This window comes from Camelus bactrianus, chromosome 27 (genome assembly GCF_048773025.1).
Source record: "Camelus bactrianus isolate YW-2024 breed Bactrian camel chromosome 27, ASM4877302v1, whole genome shotgun sequence".
NCBI lineage: Eukaryota > Metazoa > Chordata > Mammalia > Artiodactyla > Camelidae > Camelus > Camelus bactrianus.
Genome location: NC_133565.1, coordinates 27,146,635 through 27,160,233, shown reverse-complemented (window position 1 = coordinate 27,160,233; position 13,599 = coordinate 27,146,635). Strand labels below are relative to the sequence as shown.

Sequence of the window (13,599 nt, the reverse complement as noted above, 5' to 3'; positions counted from 1 at the left end):
TGTGCCTAACAGTATCTGGCATACACTAGATGTGCAGTAAATGGAAGCTGCTGTTAGTGAGTGGTAGGAGTCTGACTGAACCTGGTCCAGATTGTAGAACAGATGATTAGCTGTGAACTCTGAGCACTTAAGGAAGTGGATTTTGTTGGTGGCTATTGTGGGTTGTCATGCCACTTTCTTTTTAGACAGGTTTATTATCAGAGTAGAGGAGTGTTACAGACAGAATTTCAGTGTTACAGACAGACACAGGAATTTGACAAAGCCTCAAGATATCTTTGTGGGCATGGCAAAAAAAAGATTGTAGGTTTAGTTGAGGTAGATGGATTTGTGGCTGTTGGAACAGATGTATCAACACAGTAGTGAACATAGATTGAGGTGAATGAGAAGAGTGATCTACACGGGCACCCTCCTGTATTTGACTCCTTCAAATACATTTTTTTTTAACCTTGGGTGAGGACATAGTTAGGATTTATCATCCTTGATGCCCCCAGACAGGAGCCCCTTGGGCCAGCTGTCATACAGCTTGAGCATTTTCCTGCATCCTGCTTTATGCTGTTTCCCTTGATAACTCTTGGAGCGCTCTACTGTGCTGCCCTTTTCTAGGATCAACAAACGTCCTTTATCTTATTTGTCCCTGGTGAGTGCCCCCTCCAACTTCTGCCTCCACTGAAGGGTTTTTCTTCAGGATGCTATTTTGTCAGATGGAGGCTGCATGTTCTCCCAAGCCTCATCTACCTCAGGGTCATTCTTTTGTTCTTCCTTAACAATTTTCAAGTCTTTTCCCTTTTCTGAGGATTTCAATATCTGTGTTTTGTTTGTTTTAACCCAAGGCCCACTTGTCACTGTGGGTACCTTGAATGTCCATATGGATGACCTGTCTGGTATTGTAGACTGTACACAGTCCACCTCAGTCACCTCTGGGTGCACACCCTGGACCATGCAGTCCTCGCACGCACTGTCCGCCCTCCTCCTCCGTCCTGTCTGCCCCTTCAGTCCTCTGGTAGCTGTCAGCACATGGCCACTGCTGATCTTCCACTCACTTCGAGTCTATTGACTCCCTTCTGTCTTTCACTTTAATACATGACCTGTTTTCATCTCCTCTTTCGCTGGTACCATCAACTCTGTTGACTTATTTCCTTCTTCGCACCCTCTTTGGAAAAAACCCACAGCCCTGTATGGATCCAGTGTCTATCCTGGTTCCTGACACTGCTGAAGAGAGTCACCCAAGTCTGAGAATACTGTCTCTCAGCTGGGCTCTGGGTACCAGTGCAGTCTTCCCTTGTTTCCCCGGTCAGCCTCCTTGGCTGGCCCCACAACAGCTGTCCAGTGTCTCCCACTTACCTTCACGATAAAATTTAAACACCCTGACTTGGTTTTCAGAGGTCTTTATGATTTGGTTGTTACTTCATCATTCACCACCCTAAACATTTTTGTGTAAAATGTGAAGAAAAATGAGGCCCTCTAGGGCAGTGGTACCACTTTTAAGACTAATACATATGATCTGTTAGTTTTCACAGTGCTTTTTTTTGCCACATTTTGCAGCACCTGGAGGAGGAGCCTGGAATAAATCTTCACACCTCCTGCTCTCTCAGGGCGTGAGTTCCAGGGGCTTTGACTTTGTGTCTCATTGAGGCAGGGGTTTGTCAGGAATATCTGAGAAATTTTTCAGGGATTATTTCCTACGGGTGTCAGAATTCAAGCATTGAGAGACAGTTTTGGCATAAGTTAAGTGCTTGTGCTTAGGGAAACTGCTTTGAAAGACCTAGTTAAAAGAATGTTTCCTTAAAAAATAAAGTAAAAAACTAAGTAATAAAACTTGCTGAATATGGTACAACATCCACCTCCTCAACACACATACTCATTAGACTGGCTAGAATTTAAAAGATCTGCTATATTGAGTATTGGCCAGCACACGTGGAGGAACTGAAACTCATCAGTGCTGGTGGGAATATAAAATGGTACATCTACTTGGGAGAACAGGATAGTTTCTTTAAAAATTAAGGACAAATAAACACAGTAAAATAAATAATCACATCCACACCATCCCCTGCTTTCAAAAAAAGAAAAAAAGAGTTCAGAGCACCCCTACCTTATCTTGATCTGAGAGGGACGTCATTGGCCAAAGGAGAGCGGGCTGGTCTGATCTTGCACGTAAGCCGTGTCATGAATGGCACACCTGAAAACAGGCTTTCACTTTGATTTCATTCTTGGAGAGGTTTATTCCTGTCTCCTGAGACTCACCACAGCCCTAGGCAGACATGCAGACTGACTTGGACCCTGAGAGGAAACCAGCTCTGGTGACCTATGTTCCACTCAGTTACTAGTGAGTAATTGTGATGTGTAGCCAGTCACAGCCACCGTTTATTGAACACTTTCACACATGAACACATTATTTTGGTTTCATCTCTCAGCCCTTTTGAGGTGGGTGTTTTCCCCTTTCTGCAGATGGAAAAAAAAATCAGATTAATAAGGCTTCTTACCTAGCCTTGGTGCTACCGTAGCTCCGTGGCCAAAGCCCTCTTACACCGCTTCCTCATGGATAAAAGCGTGTTTTGCTTTGCTTTGAATTCCTTATTTTCCCAAGGCCATGTGGTAAAATGCTGCTCTTTTCTGCTGTCCACTTTACCTCCCTTATCTTTCCTGGCCTCTGCTTCACTCTTTTTTGATGTTTAATATTTAAATATTTATTGTGTGCTGGGCAGTGCTATGCTGAGCACTTTCTTTCTGCTGTCTTAGTTACTGAACCCTCCTGACCGTGTTATGAAGTAGTTGGTAATCCATTCAAGATGCCGTGAGAAAATGGAGACTGAAGAAAGCTTCCCTGAGCACACAGCCATGTAAAGGTGGTGTCAGACCCAGGGTTTCATCCCAAGTTTGTCTTAAGCCAGAGCAGGTTTAACCACAATGTCATTCTGCTTCCATCCTAAATGTTAGGACCCTAAAGTCCAGGGATGCAAAGAAAAGAATCTGAATTTGCTTGACTTATAGACTTCTAGGGGTGGCGTGAGATTCTGTATTTTAGCTACCTAGTGCTAGAAAGGTGGGAGTTCCAACAAAGCAGTTGACAGTCAGTAAGAGGGAGTAAGTTTGGGCTTCCTAATTGTGCTGAAGACATCTCCTATGGCAACATGGGCATGTGTTTTCAGACATTAATAGTAGCTGTGACCAGGGTGGCAGAGTTTCCCAAATGCACTGACCCTTAAGCCTGGGTAGCAGAGAGCAGGAGTTTTGCTGCCACTGGTAGAACTCTGGTCTTCAGAAAGCCATCCTGTACCTGCTTCTAATGGGCTCTGGGTGGTCAGTATCAGTACTGGATGTATACCTGCTTATTATACTTTTAACTGTGGTTCTGTCATGCTTTCAGTGGTCATGCTTTGGTGTATTTTGTTGGGTGGCTTTGGGCAAAAAGGGAAGGGCTCTTGGCTGGAAAGAAAACCAAGAGGTCATGAGACTTGCTTTTTTCCCCCCTCTTCCTAGTACTGAGCATGCTCCACAACCCACTGGGCAATGTCCTGGGGAAGCCTCCCTTGAGCTTCCTGCCTCTGGACCCCCTTGGATCTGACTTGGTGGACAAGTTTCCAGCACCCTCAGTTAGAGGATCCCGCCTGGACACCCGGCCCATCTTGGACTCCCGTTCTAGCAGCCCCTCTGACTCAGACACCAGTGGCTTCAGCTCTGGATCAGATCATCTCTCAGATTTGATTGTATGTGACTTATTGAGGAATGGGGGGTGGGGAGGGCAAGCGAGCTTGAGGTGGGATGCATATCCACTAGAATGCTGACAGGGGGTGGAATGATGGGAGGGGTGGAGGACATTGTGGACACGTATAGAACTTTCCATCCTCAACAGAGTAGAGGATGCCTTGTATACCCGTTCAGCAGTACATTTCAGGACCTGAGCTGAGGACTCTTTACGGGTTACTCCAAGAGCTGCTGGGAACCAGTTAATTTCAAAAGTAAATGCAAGTCCTGGCAGTGTTCTGTTTCTTGACTTACAGGGGTGTTTTCTTTAGCCTTTAAACAATACCATTTATGTACCTTTACATGTGATATCTCAAAATTTCTAAGTGATGATTTTATAAATCACATGTTAGTAATCAGCAGGGCTAGGATTTTAATCCAGATCTGACTGACTCTATTTAGCTCCTACATTCTTTTCACTGACCCATACCAGCTCTGAGACCATGATGAATCTATAAAATACTGCCTCAGAGTTAATTTATGCATCTGTTTCTCCGTATCTACAGCCATGCGTGATGTGTGTGGCACTTATGCTAAATGCAGTTGGCAAATGGATTAGAATAGATGAGGAATGGGGGTAGTAGGAGGAAATACATAGGGATGGCAGTGAGAATAATCCTAAACTAAAATACAGTTTCAGATGGCTTCTGAGCCTGAGCTGACTGTTGAGTGAGTAGAATGGCTTATTTTCCTGCCCTCTTCTCTTCCACGTCCAAGACTGGCAACATTGGTTGTTGCCATGTCCCATTCATAGCATGACCTCTTAGGACTCACCTTGCGTCCCCTCAACCTGTCCTGAAATATGAAAGCTGGCATTGGTGTCCCCACTACGCACTGGTTTTGTGTTCAGACTTCAGGCTGTGTTTCCAAGAGGGTAACCACAAGTAGGTCCCTTTGATTCTCTGGGCTGCAGTTTATTCCCCTGTTAAATGGGGTTAGATGAGGTGCTTCTAATTCTGTTTATGTTACTTTAGATGGGACTCAGTCTTGGAAATTTACCTCATAACCAGCTTTAATATTTTTGAATTTCATTAAAAGAACTGTCTCAGATACCCCACCCCAAAGTTAATTGATGAAGGGGATATGGACCAACAACTCACAGAAAAGGAAATAGAAGCAGTATTTGAACTTAGGAAATATTCTATTGAGTAATTATTTTAGTTTATTTTTTGATGAAGTAGTATCATTTTTACTCAGATTAGTAGAATTTAAAGCCTTGACACAAGCTTGTAGTGAAACTCGTGTTCACATACATTTCTGATAGAACACAATCCTCATAGAAAGCATTTTGGCATCCTGCGTCTAGGAATCTGACCAGAGAACACACAAAATATGAAGAAGCTACACCTTAAAGTTTTTATGTATAATCCTGAAAACTTGGAAAGTATCTAAATGTTTAAATAACAATAGGGGAATAGATCTGGAAGTGTAGCTTGTTCCCTAAATAGAGTATCACAAGTTAATTAAAAATGATTATAAAGACTGGCAATGTAGGGGGAAAAAACTGAATTGGAAAGAGAAGAATTTGTTTAAATTATGGTGTAAGAACAACTAATCTTAAAAATAAATAGGAAGAAAGTCTGAAAGAAAATATATCAAATGCTAAATGGTATTTTTCTTAGTTGTATAGTGTGATTATTACTTTTATAACAAAACTGTCCTTTAAAAACCTGTATCTTCCTTTTTCCTTCCCTAGTCAAGCCTCCGCATTTCCCCTCCCCTGCCCTTTTTGTCTCTGACTGGGGGTGGTCCCAGAGACCCTTTAAAGATGGGAGTTGGCTCCCGGATGGACCAAGAGCAAGCTGCTCTGGCTGCAGTCACTCCCTCCCCAACCAGTGCATCAAAGAGATGGCCAGGAGCTTCTGTGTGGCCATCCTGGGACCTCCTCGAAGCTCCTAAAGACCCCTTCAGCATAGAGAGAGAAGCCAGGCTGCACAGGCAAGCTGCAGGTGAGTGTGGCTACGGGCATGTGGGGGGCCTGAGGCCTCATTCTCCGGACAGAGAGTAAGTGACCTCAGTTCACAGAAGGTGGACTGTCCAGAAGAGGACTTGATTGCATGGTGAAGTCTCTGCATCTGCAAAGAATGGTGTGCTCTGAGGAGTGAGCGCTAATGGGGACAAACTCGGGAACTTGTGAGGCTGAGCAGAGAGGAGAAGGAGATAATCTGGTACCCAGGGTCATGCCCAGTAGGGGCTGGAACCATCTCTCACTTGTGCTCTTTCATGGAGATTGTGCACTGTTGTTGCTTTTGATTCTTTTCACGGTGGAGGTCTTAAAGAGAAGCCTTGGAAACTGTACCTAGAATTTTGTCTCCCTCCTCCCTTTTCTAATTCAAAGACACATCAAGCACAACCCCAGGGCTTTCTGATTGGTGTACACAGGGTGCATTGGGGGTCTATTGTCAGCATCCAAGGTACAGGTGTCCCAACTCTACTGGTCTCTCAGGAATCCTTAGGTTCTGTCATTTAAATTATCTTAACTACATGTTAAATCTACTCTTCATCTTATACCAGTACTTGGAAGCAGATGAGCTATGTAAGTCACTGTTTACTAGTGCTTCAGGGAGGTGCTCACTGACCACTATTCTGAAGTTCTAGAGTTGATGACTGAATGAATGTTCAGGTTATCCATTGCATTTGTTTCCACAGGCTTCAGTATGTCTGTCTTCCTACTCACAGAACTAGACCAGATCTCAGTGTCCCCTAGTAGTGTTGCTGTCCTGTTCACTTAATGGCTTTGGCAACCTGTCTTTGTACTTTCTCTAGTGCCATTGTTTTCCTATAAAATGACATTACCATGCTTTTGGATGAGGCCATTATATCGACTTCTTTTTTTGTTTGCAAAATATTGCTGATGATGCCTAATTTCTTGCTGTAGCAACACATTGGATCCATGCCTTTTAGAGAATGGCCTTCCATGTCATTGTCCTGAATGAAAATGATGGTTCATTTCATTGGCTGTCTGCTCTAGAGCTGAAGGAGGAGAGTAAATAGGCAAGGACTAGCCAGTCCCCACTAAGGTCAGTTTCTGATCTGAAAGGGACAGACTGAGTGGGGACAGGATTAAAGACTGATGTGATAGAAGGCTGGATTGGTCACCAAGAACAGTGAGGCCCGTAGAAGTCAAGGCAGGCCAAAAAGAAGATAGTTTCCACTCTGTACAGCAGCAGGGGTTTCTTAACAAGGTGTCTGAGTCAGAGTCAGAGAAACTTCACAGTGGGTTTGGACAGACTTCTGTTTGGTATAAACAGGAAGCTGAGGAGTTGGGAGAAAATCCATTATCTTCCAGTGTTGGCATCAGGGAAGGCCCAGTGTCTGTTTAGGTATCATAAAGATAGCTCTGGAAATGATGGGGCATGGTTCTGACTTGGAACAGTTGTGACACTCTTGTGGGGTTGCTAGTGGTGGATTTTATTGGCAGTGTCCTAACTTCCATGAGTGATGAGTTCAGGGCAAAGAGGGAAACGGAGTAGAATGTTCCTTATTTGAACATTTGGGGAGAAGGTACAGTTGGAGCAGGAAGCCTTTAGGATGTTGTATACAAAACTTTTCTGTTTACTTTCAAGTATAAGCCTACCTTGATATACTGAGCTTCACTTTCCTATACTTCACAGCTACCACACATTTTTTTTTTTAACAAATTGAAGGTTTGTGGCAGCCTTGTGTTGTCAAATGATGGCTAGCATTTTTTTTAGCAATAAAGTATTTTTTAACTAAGGTAGTTTTTTTTTTTTTTTAGAGATAATGCTGTTGAATGCTTAACAGACTACAGTATAGTGTAAATGTAACTTTTATATGCACTGGAAATCAGAAACTTTGTGTGACTAGCTTTATTGGAATACTCAGTTTATTGTGGTGCTTTGGAATGGAACTCTGAAATATCTCTGAGGTATGCCTGTAATTATAAATTTAAATTAACTAGTGTTGTAAGCAATGAGTATGTGAAACTGCCTTCTGGTTAGCATTATCAGTTATATGTTTGAAAATAGTTTGGGTTGTGATCATTTTTACCCTACACATCTGGTTTGCTGTTCTTCTCAGTTTTAGTGGAGACAGAACTAGCGAATTAGGATTAGTTATCATTCTGGGCTGACTGGTTTGGTGAGGTGTAAGGTTTCTTGCCTTTCAGAATAGTCATGATTGTTCTCCCAGGCAGCTGGACTAGGTCTGTGGCCTGTCTCCTTCCCTGACAAGTTCACCCCACTGAAAGGCAGTAACTGTGTTGATTTTTCTGACCCCCGTTTCTCTGTCTTCTACCAAAGCTGTGAATGAAGCCACCTGTACCTGGAGTGGCCAGCTTCCTCCCCGGAACTACAAGAACCCCATCTACTCTTGCAAGGTGTTCCTAGGAGGTGTTCCTTGGGATATTACGGAAGGTGAGCTCTGAGACCTCCTGCTTCAAGTATAGGAGGTGGGGCATCTCTTTCAGGAGCATGAAACTTGGACTTTTGAGGCCAGGGACTGAACCTCTGCCTGAGCACAGGGCATTACAGGAGCAACTATGAAGGGAGAGGTGCATTGCATAGACTCCTACAGTGCTTCTGTGTCTGGTGCTTACACTTGTCACCTGAGACCAAAGGTCACTTCTGAGCTGTTTGTCAGGGAGGACGAGCCTGGGAGAACACTGGTGGCCCTGTGCTTGTGCCTTCCTGGGGAGGATGGTGCCTCAGTTTCTGCCGTTCTTTTCTATCTCTTTGCAGCTGGATTGGTTAACACCTTCCGTGTTTTTGGCTCTTTGAGTGTGGAGTGGCCTGGTAAGGATGGCAAGCACCCCCGGTGTCCTCCCAAAGGTAATATGCCTAAAGGTAATAAAGACATGGTAGGAACTTTTTTTACCCCTCGCTAGTACGTGATTGCACTGAGGGATGCTGGGATGTCACAGCTGCATGCTGGTAACATGGTTTGGGCACTCCAGAGCACAGAACTTTCAGCTGTCAGCACTCTTCTTCAACCAGGCACATCCCTGTTTCTTCTGAGCTAATGCTCTATCTGTCCAAACTCTCACTGCGGTTGGAGCTGCTTATGAAACTGTCTTGTGCACTTCCTCCAAACCTGAACCCCAGCAGTTCCTTTCCTCTCAAAATGAGGTGTTTGAAAAGCTTTCCTTTACCTGCCTTTCCTGCCCAGTTACATTGTTGCCTGACCTAATTCTGAGATCCCTTTGGAGTTAGCAAGAATGAGGACCAAGCATCTGATTCCTCACTGGTCTGAAATGAGATCCCTTCCCTGTAGAAAGGAGCAGGTGCTATTTTCACGCTGCCCCATCTTCACCAAAATGTTCCAATGAACTGAACCAGTGGTCTAAGTAGACTTTTAAAGGAATACCTCCAGCCACTGGCCACAGCCTGTCATTGCTCTTGCCCCCAGGAAAGCCAGGCTTGCTGGCCTGAACATGCTCTGTGTGGTGGGATGAAGAGCTGTGTGGTAAAGTTGGGACCCCCTGTCCTACCTTGCCAGTCCCTTCCCTTACAGGGTGGGAGATGCTGTGCTTCTCCCTCCCTTGGCCTGGGTCTCCAGCATGGAAAGTGCTCCCATTCAACAAGACTTACAAGGAGTAGGACAAGAATGTATCTTACACACAAGCCATCTTTCTCGGAAGAAACTCCCTACTGCAAAACCAAGGCTGAAGAGTAGCCACCTGATGGGTGTTAATGCAGTTTCTCTTTCCATTGGGAATAGGGTATGTATATCTGGTCTTCGAACTAGAGAAGTCTGTCCGGGCCTTGCTTCAGGCTTGCTCCCATGACCCACTGAGCCCAGATGGCCTGAGTGAATATTACTTCAAGATGTCCAGCCGGAGGATGCGCTGCAAGGAGGTGAGTTGGCACAGCGTCCTTCTGGATCAGGTAATTGGCACATGAGGCAGTGGATTTCATGGGGTGGGTGGTGCGCAGGCTGCAGGTGAATATTCCTGCTGAGGCAAGAGGGCTGCTCTTCCCACCCCACAGTAAATACAACAAAACTCTCAATTACATTAAACAGCCACCACTGCCACCTTTGGGCCTTAATGTGGTGTGTGTGCTCCTCCTGCCTGTAGAGATCAAACTTATCTCCAGCTCTTATCCTCCTCTTCTTAATTCTAGCCAACACTTCTGTCCCAAACCTCTTGTCTTAGAAACGAAGCTGAAGATAGAAGCTTTCTCTCCTTGGACCTAACTAATAATGTACAGTTGTTTCTCTTGCCTTTTGTACCTTCTGACTTCCCAGTCTCTGGTGGGTAAATCCTATTTAGCTCACGCCCATCCGTGGATCATGTCTTCACTCCCATTCAGGGATTTATTAGTGTGTAGTTTTCTCCATGTGATTCGCTTCCCTTATGCTTTTTCTGTTACCAGCCTTGTGTGCCCTTAGCATTGTGAGTCTCTAGCATAGAGTCATCCTACTGGGGAACCTCACTACATATTCTTGGACCTTTGTCAGACTCTCTAAGTCTGGGTGGAGTTTAAGAATCTCCACGTTACCCAGGTTCCTTAAGTGGTCCAGCTGGATGGATGGTGTTTGAGAACTACTTGTCAGAGGAAGTTTTGACCTCAAGAATCAGCGTTGTTTTTAAAAATCTGGTTCCAGAGCACAGTACTTTTGTGATATTGGATTAGATAGTTAATATCTCTGAAACTTCTTTTCTTCATCTAGAAAATGGGAAATTGAGATGCGTGTTTTAGTAAAAAGATGAACAGTTGCCAGGAGTTATAGGGGGAGGGATCAATAAGCAGAGCACAGAGATCTTGAGGGTGGTGAAGATACTCTATGAAATTATAATGTTGGATACATGGCATTATACATTTGTTAAAAACCCACAGAGCTGCAATGGTATAACAGACACCGAAGGTGAACCCTAACTTTGGATGATAGTGATGTGTCAGTGTAGGTTCCCTGATTGTAACAAATGTACTACTCAGTGAGGAATGTTGAGAGTAGGGGAGGCAGGGGGTGGTGGAGGGGAGGAGGTATATAGCAACTCTACGTTTTCAGCTCTGTTTTGCTGTGAACCTAAAGCTGCTCTAGACAGTAAAGTCTATTAAAATCTGTAGGATGAGGGATCTAGGTTCCTGGGTATGACAGTTTGGTACTATTTTGCTTACTCTCCAGGATGAGTGACTGCAGTTCTACATTTTCTTTCCCCCATTTTGAACACATGGGCTCAGTAGAATTTAACTCTAGTTGTGCTGGGGTAAGGGTGGCTTGCTGAGTGCCTGTGTGCCTGGGCCTGGGTGAGAACACCTTTTCACCCACTGTGTGGGTCTCAGCAGCCCCAGCCTAGCATCTCCAGAGCACGTGCCTCCCCGTATGAGAGCTCTCTCCCTCTGGCTCCCTGCCAGGGCTTATATACCTCTGGGTGGTTTTCAGGTACAAGTGATCCCCTGGGTCTTGGCCGACAGCAACTTTGTTCGGAGCCCATCTCAGAGACTTGATCCCAGTAGGACGGTGTTTGTTGGTGCTCTGCATGGGATGCTCAATGCTGAGGCCCTGGCAGCCATTCTGAACGACCTATTTGGTGGCGTGGTGTATGCTGGGATTGACACAGATAAGCACAAGTATCCCATTGGTAAGTGTCCCACTTCTGTGTGAGAAAGCTTGGTGGCCTCTGGGGTGTAGACCAAGATTGTGACATTCCCCATGGGAGTGGAGGGGCAGGCCTGACCCAGGTCTGCAGATCAGCATATACCAGCAGCATAACATCTTTTTCTAGATAAGCCACCAGTACTGACCCCTCTGCACCCACCCCTCTCCCCTCACCTCCCTTGAAGGGGAAAAGATTGATAGGAGCACCATAGTGGGTGATAGGAGGTGAAAAATGAAACAGGAACTCTGGTTGGACGCTCAGAGTTCACAGCCAGACCAGTCTGGGACAGACAACAGGTAATGAATATTTCATTAAAAGGCCAGGACTTTCCTAAACTTGCCTGGCTTCCTTTATTAAGCGTTCTTGAAAAGTGGCCTTGTCAAGGGTCAGAGACCAGGTCAGGCTGAAGGAGGACTCTGGGTGACTTGTGCAACGGAGTCTGGTCATGGCCTTAGCTGTCCTAGTGTAGGGGAGTCTGGGGGCCTTAACCACTGGGTTTTTGGTCAGCCTCGCTGGGAAAGGATGGCCCATCGTGGCAGAGTAATCTCAGTGGTGGGGTTTGGAGGTGGAGCAGAGCCTGAACTTCCTGATCAACACATGGCTAACCCACCTCCCCGACACTTAGTCTACCCACCCACACTGAATCTGGTCAGGAAGGAGCACCGTGTGCTCATCAGTGCCGCACCACAGACTGGGAACAGGGGCTTCAGGGGCTGCAGGGGCAGACACAACACGTGGCAGGATAAGGCTGCTTCCAGCTCCCCCGCTAGGTCTCTGGAGTACTGCTGGGCCTGCCTTCAGAGATGTATTCTGTCTGTATCTTGTTGTCCGCTCTGAACCCTTTTAAACATACTTGTGCATCCTCCTACACAGAGGAGTCTCTTCCCTCTCCCTTGTGGTCAGCCAGTCCTTTTCCCGTTCCTGAGTGGGTTGTGCCATCGTGGTCTACATGAATACAATGCCACCAGCTAAATGTGACTCTGAGTGCTTGAAATGTGCCTAGTGCCACATGTTGAAATGATAGTATTTTGGATGTATTGGGTTAAAGAAAATATACTACTAAAATTAATTCCACTTTATTCATTTAACTTAAATGTGGCTACTAGAGAACTTAGAATTACATAAGTGGCCCACATTATATTTCTGTTGGGCTACACAGCACTAATCTAGGAACAGGGTTTCCTGAGTGTTGACAGGTGGCATTGGAGAGAACATGGCTAGAAGGTAAGCTTTTCTGTTTTTTCCTAGGGTCTGGTCGTGTGACTTTCAATAACCAACGTAGCTACCTGAAAGCAGTCAGTGCTGCTTTTGTGGAGATAAAAACCACCAAGTTCACCAAGAAGGTGAGTGAGTGGGCTGCTCTTTGCCCTCACTGTGGGCCACCTGAGAGGGATCTGGGCCAACTACTTCCCAGGGCAGGCCTGAGACAGAAGCTGTCCCTGTGCAGCATCTGCTCTGAGGAGCGAGCCAAGCTGCTTGAGGTTTGGGTTTGGGAGTGGGCCTGGTCTTGACTGACTCAGGAGGATGGGAGGATGGTTGACTCAGGAGGACTGAGCTTCCTCGGCATGTGGGATGTCTTCCCTCGCTTTGGTGTTTGGCCAGCATTTCAGCATAGCCTGACTTCCCATTTTCCATCCTGACCTGCGTCCTCCGATTGTTTACCTATTGCTGGTGATACAGTGCCAGAGTCCAGTTTGCTGAGAAGACCAGGCAGCAGTGTGTCTGGTTGCACACACCTTGCGGAGCCAGGCCAGCAGCCTCTGCAGTCTGCCCATCTGCTGTCTAGGATCTCAGTCTCTCTGCCTGTGATTCTCTCTAGGCCCTCTTTAAAACAGGGAACGCCCTTTATTCATGTGGATAGCCCATAACATGCCCTTCTCTTCTGGTCCATTCGGCCCTCTGGTGAGAAGAAGCCACTTCGCTATCCTATTCTCCTTTTTACAGGTTCAGATTGACCCTTACCTGGAAGACTCTCTGTGTCATATCTGCAGTTCTCAGCCTGGTCCTTTCTTCTGCCGAGATCAGGTAAGTCCCCTGGGCCCTTGGGTATCTATGAAGTCCCTGCCCTCAATTAGAGATTGTCCTGTCACGTTTGTCATGTGGAATGTTGGAGTTCTTAAGTACCTTGTGATGGTCTAAAAGCATAGAGGAGGCAGTAGTATGTTTGCTGATGGTCAGACCAGAGACACACTTGACCCAAAACTGTTGGGAAAGCTTGTTGAGTTGAGTCTTGATACTTTGGCCTTCTCCTTGCCTGGGATGTTGCTGTGCAGTTGGCACTATCACTCAATGGT

General features: G+C 45.7%; 1 protein-coding gene across 10 annotated transcripts in view; it reads left to right on the top strand.

Annotated features, from left to right (window-relative positions):
• CPEB1 (cytoplasmic polyadenylation element binding protein 1) overlaps positions 1 to 13,599 on the top strand; it is a 67,393-nt gene that overhangs the window by 50,958 nt on the left and 2,836 nt on the right. For 9 of the 10 annotated variants that reach the window (XM_074353941.1, XM_045516749.2, XM_045516750.2 and 6 more), the window contains 8 exons: positions 3,478 to 3,704; positions 5,438 to 5,690; positions 8,004 to 8,117; positions 8,442 to 8,546; positions 9,421 to 9,557; positions 11,089 to 11,287; positions 12,554 to 12,648; positions 13,250 to 13,330. In XM_074353941.1, the coding sequence (XP_074210042.1) occupies positions 3,478 to 3,704; positions 5,438 to 5,690; positions 8,004 to 8,117; positions 8,442 to 8,546; positions 9,421 to 9,557; positions 11,089 to 11,287; positions 12,554 to 12,648; positions 13,250 to 13,330 (1,211 nt within the window). The remainder of the gene's footprint in view (positions 1 to 3,477; positions 3,705 to 5,437; positions 5,691 to 8,003; positions 8,118 to 8,441; positions 8,547 to 9,420; positions 9,558 to 11,088; positions 11,288 to 12,553; positions 12,649 to 13,249; positions 13,331 to 13,599) is intronic. The other variant, XM_010955121.3, reaches the window with a different exon arrangement.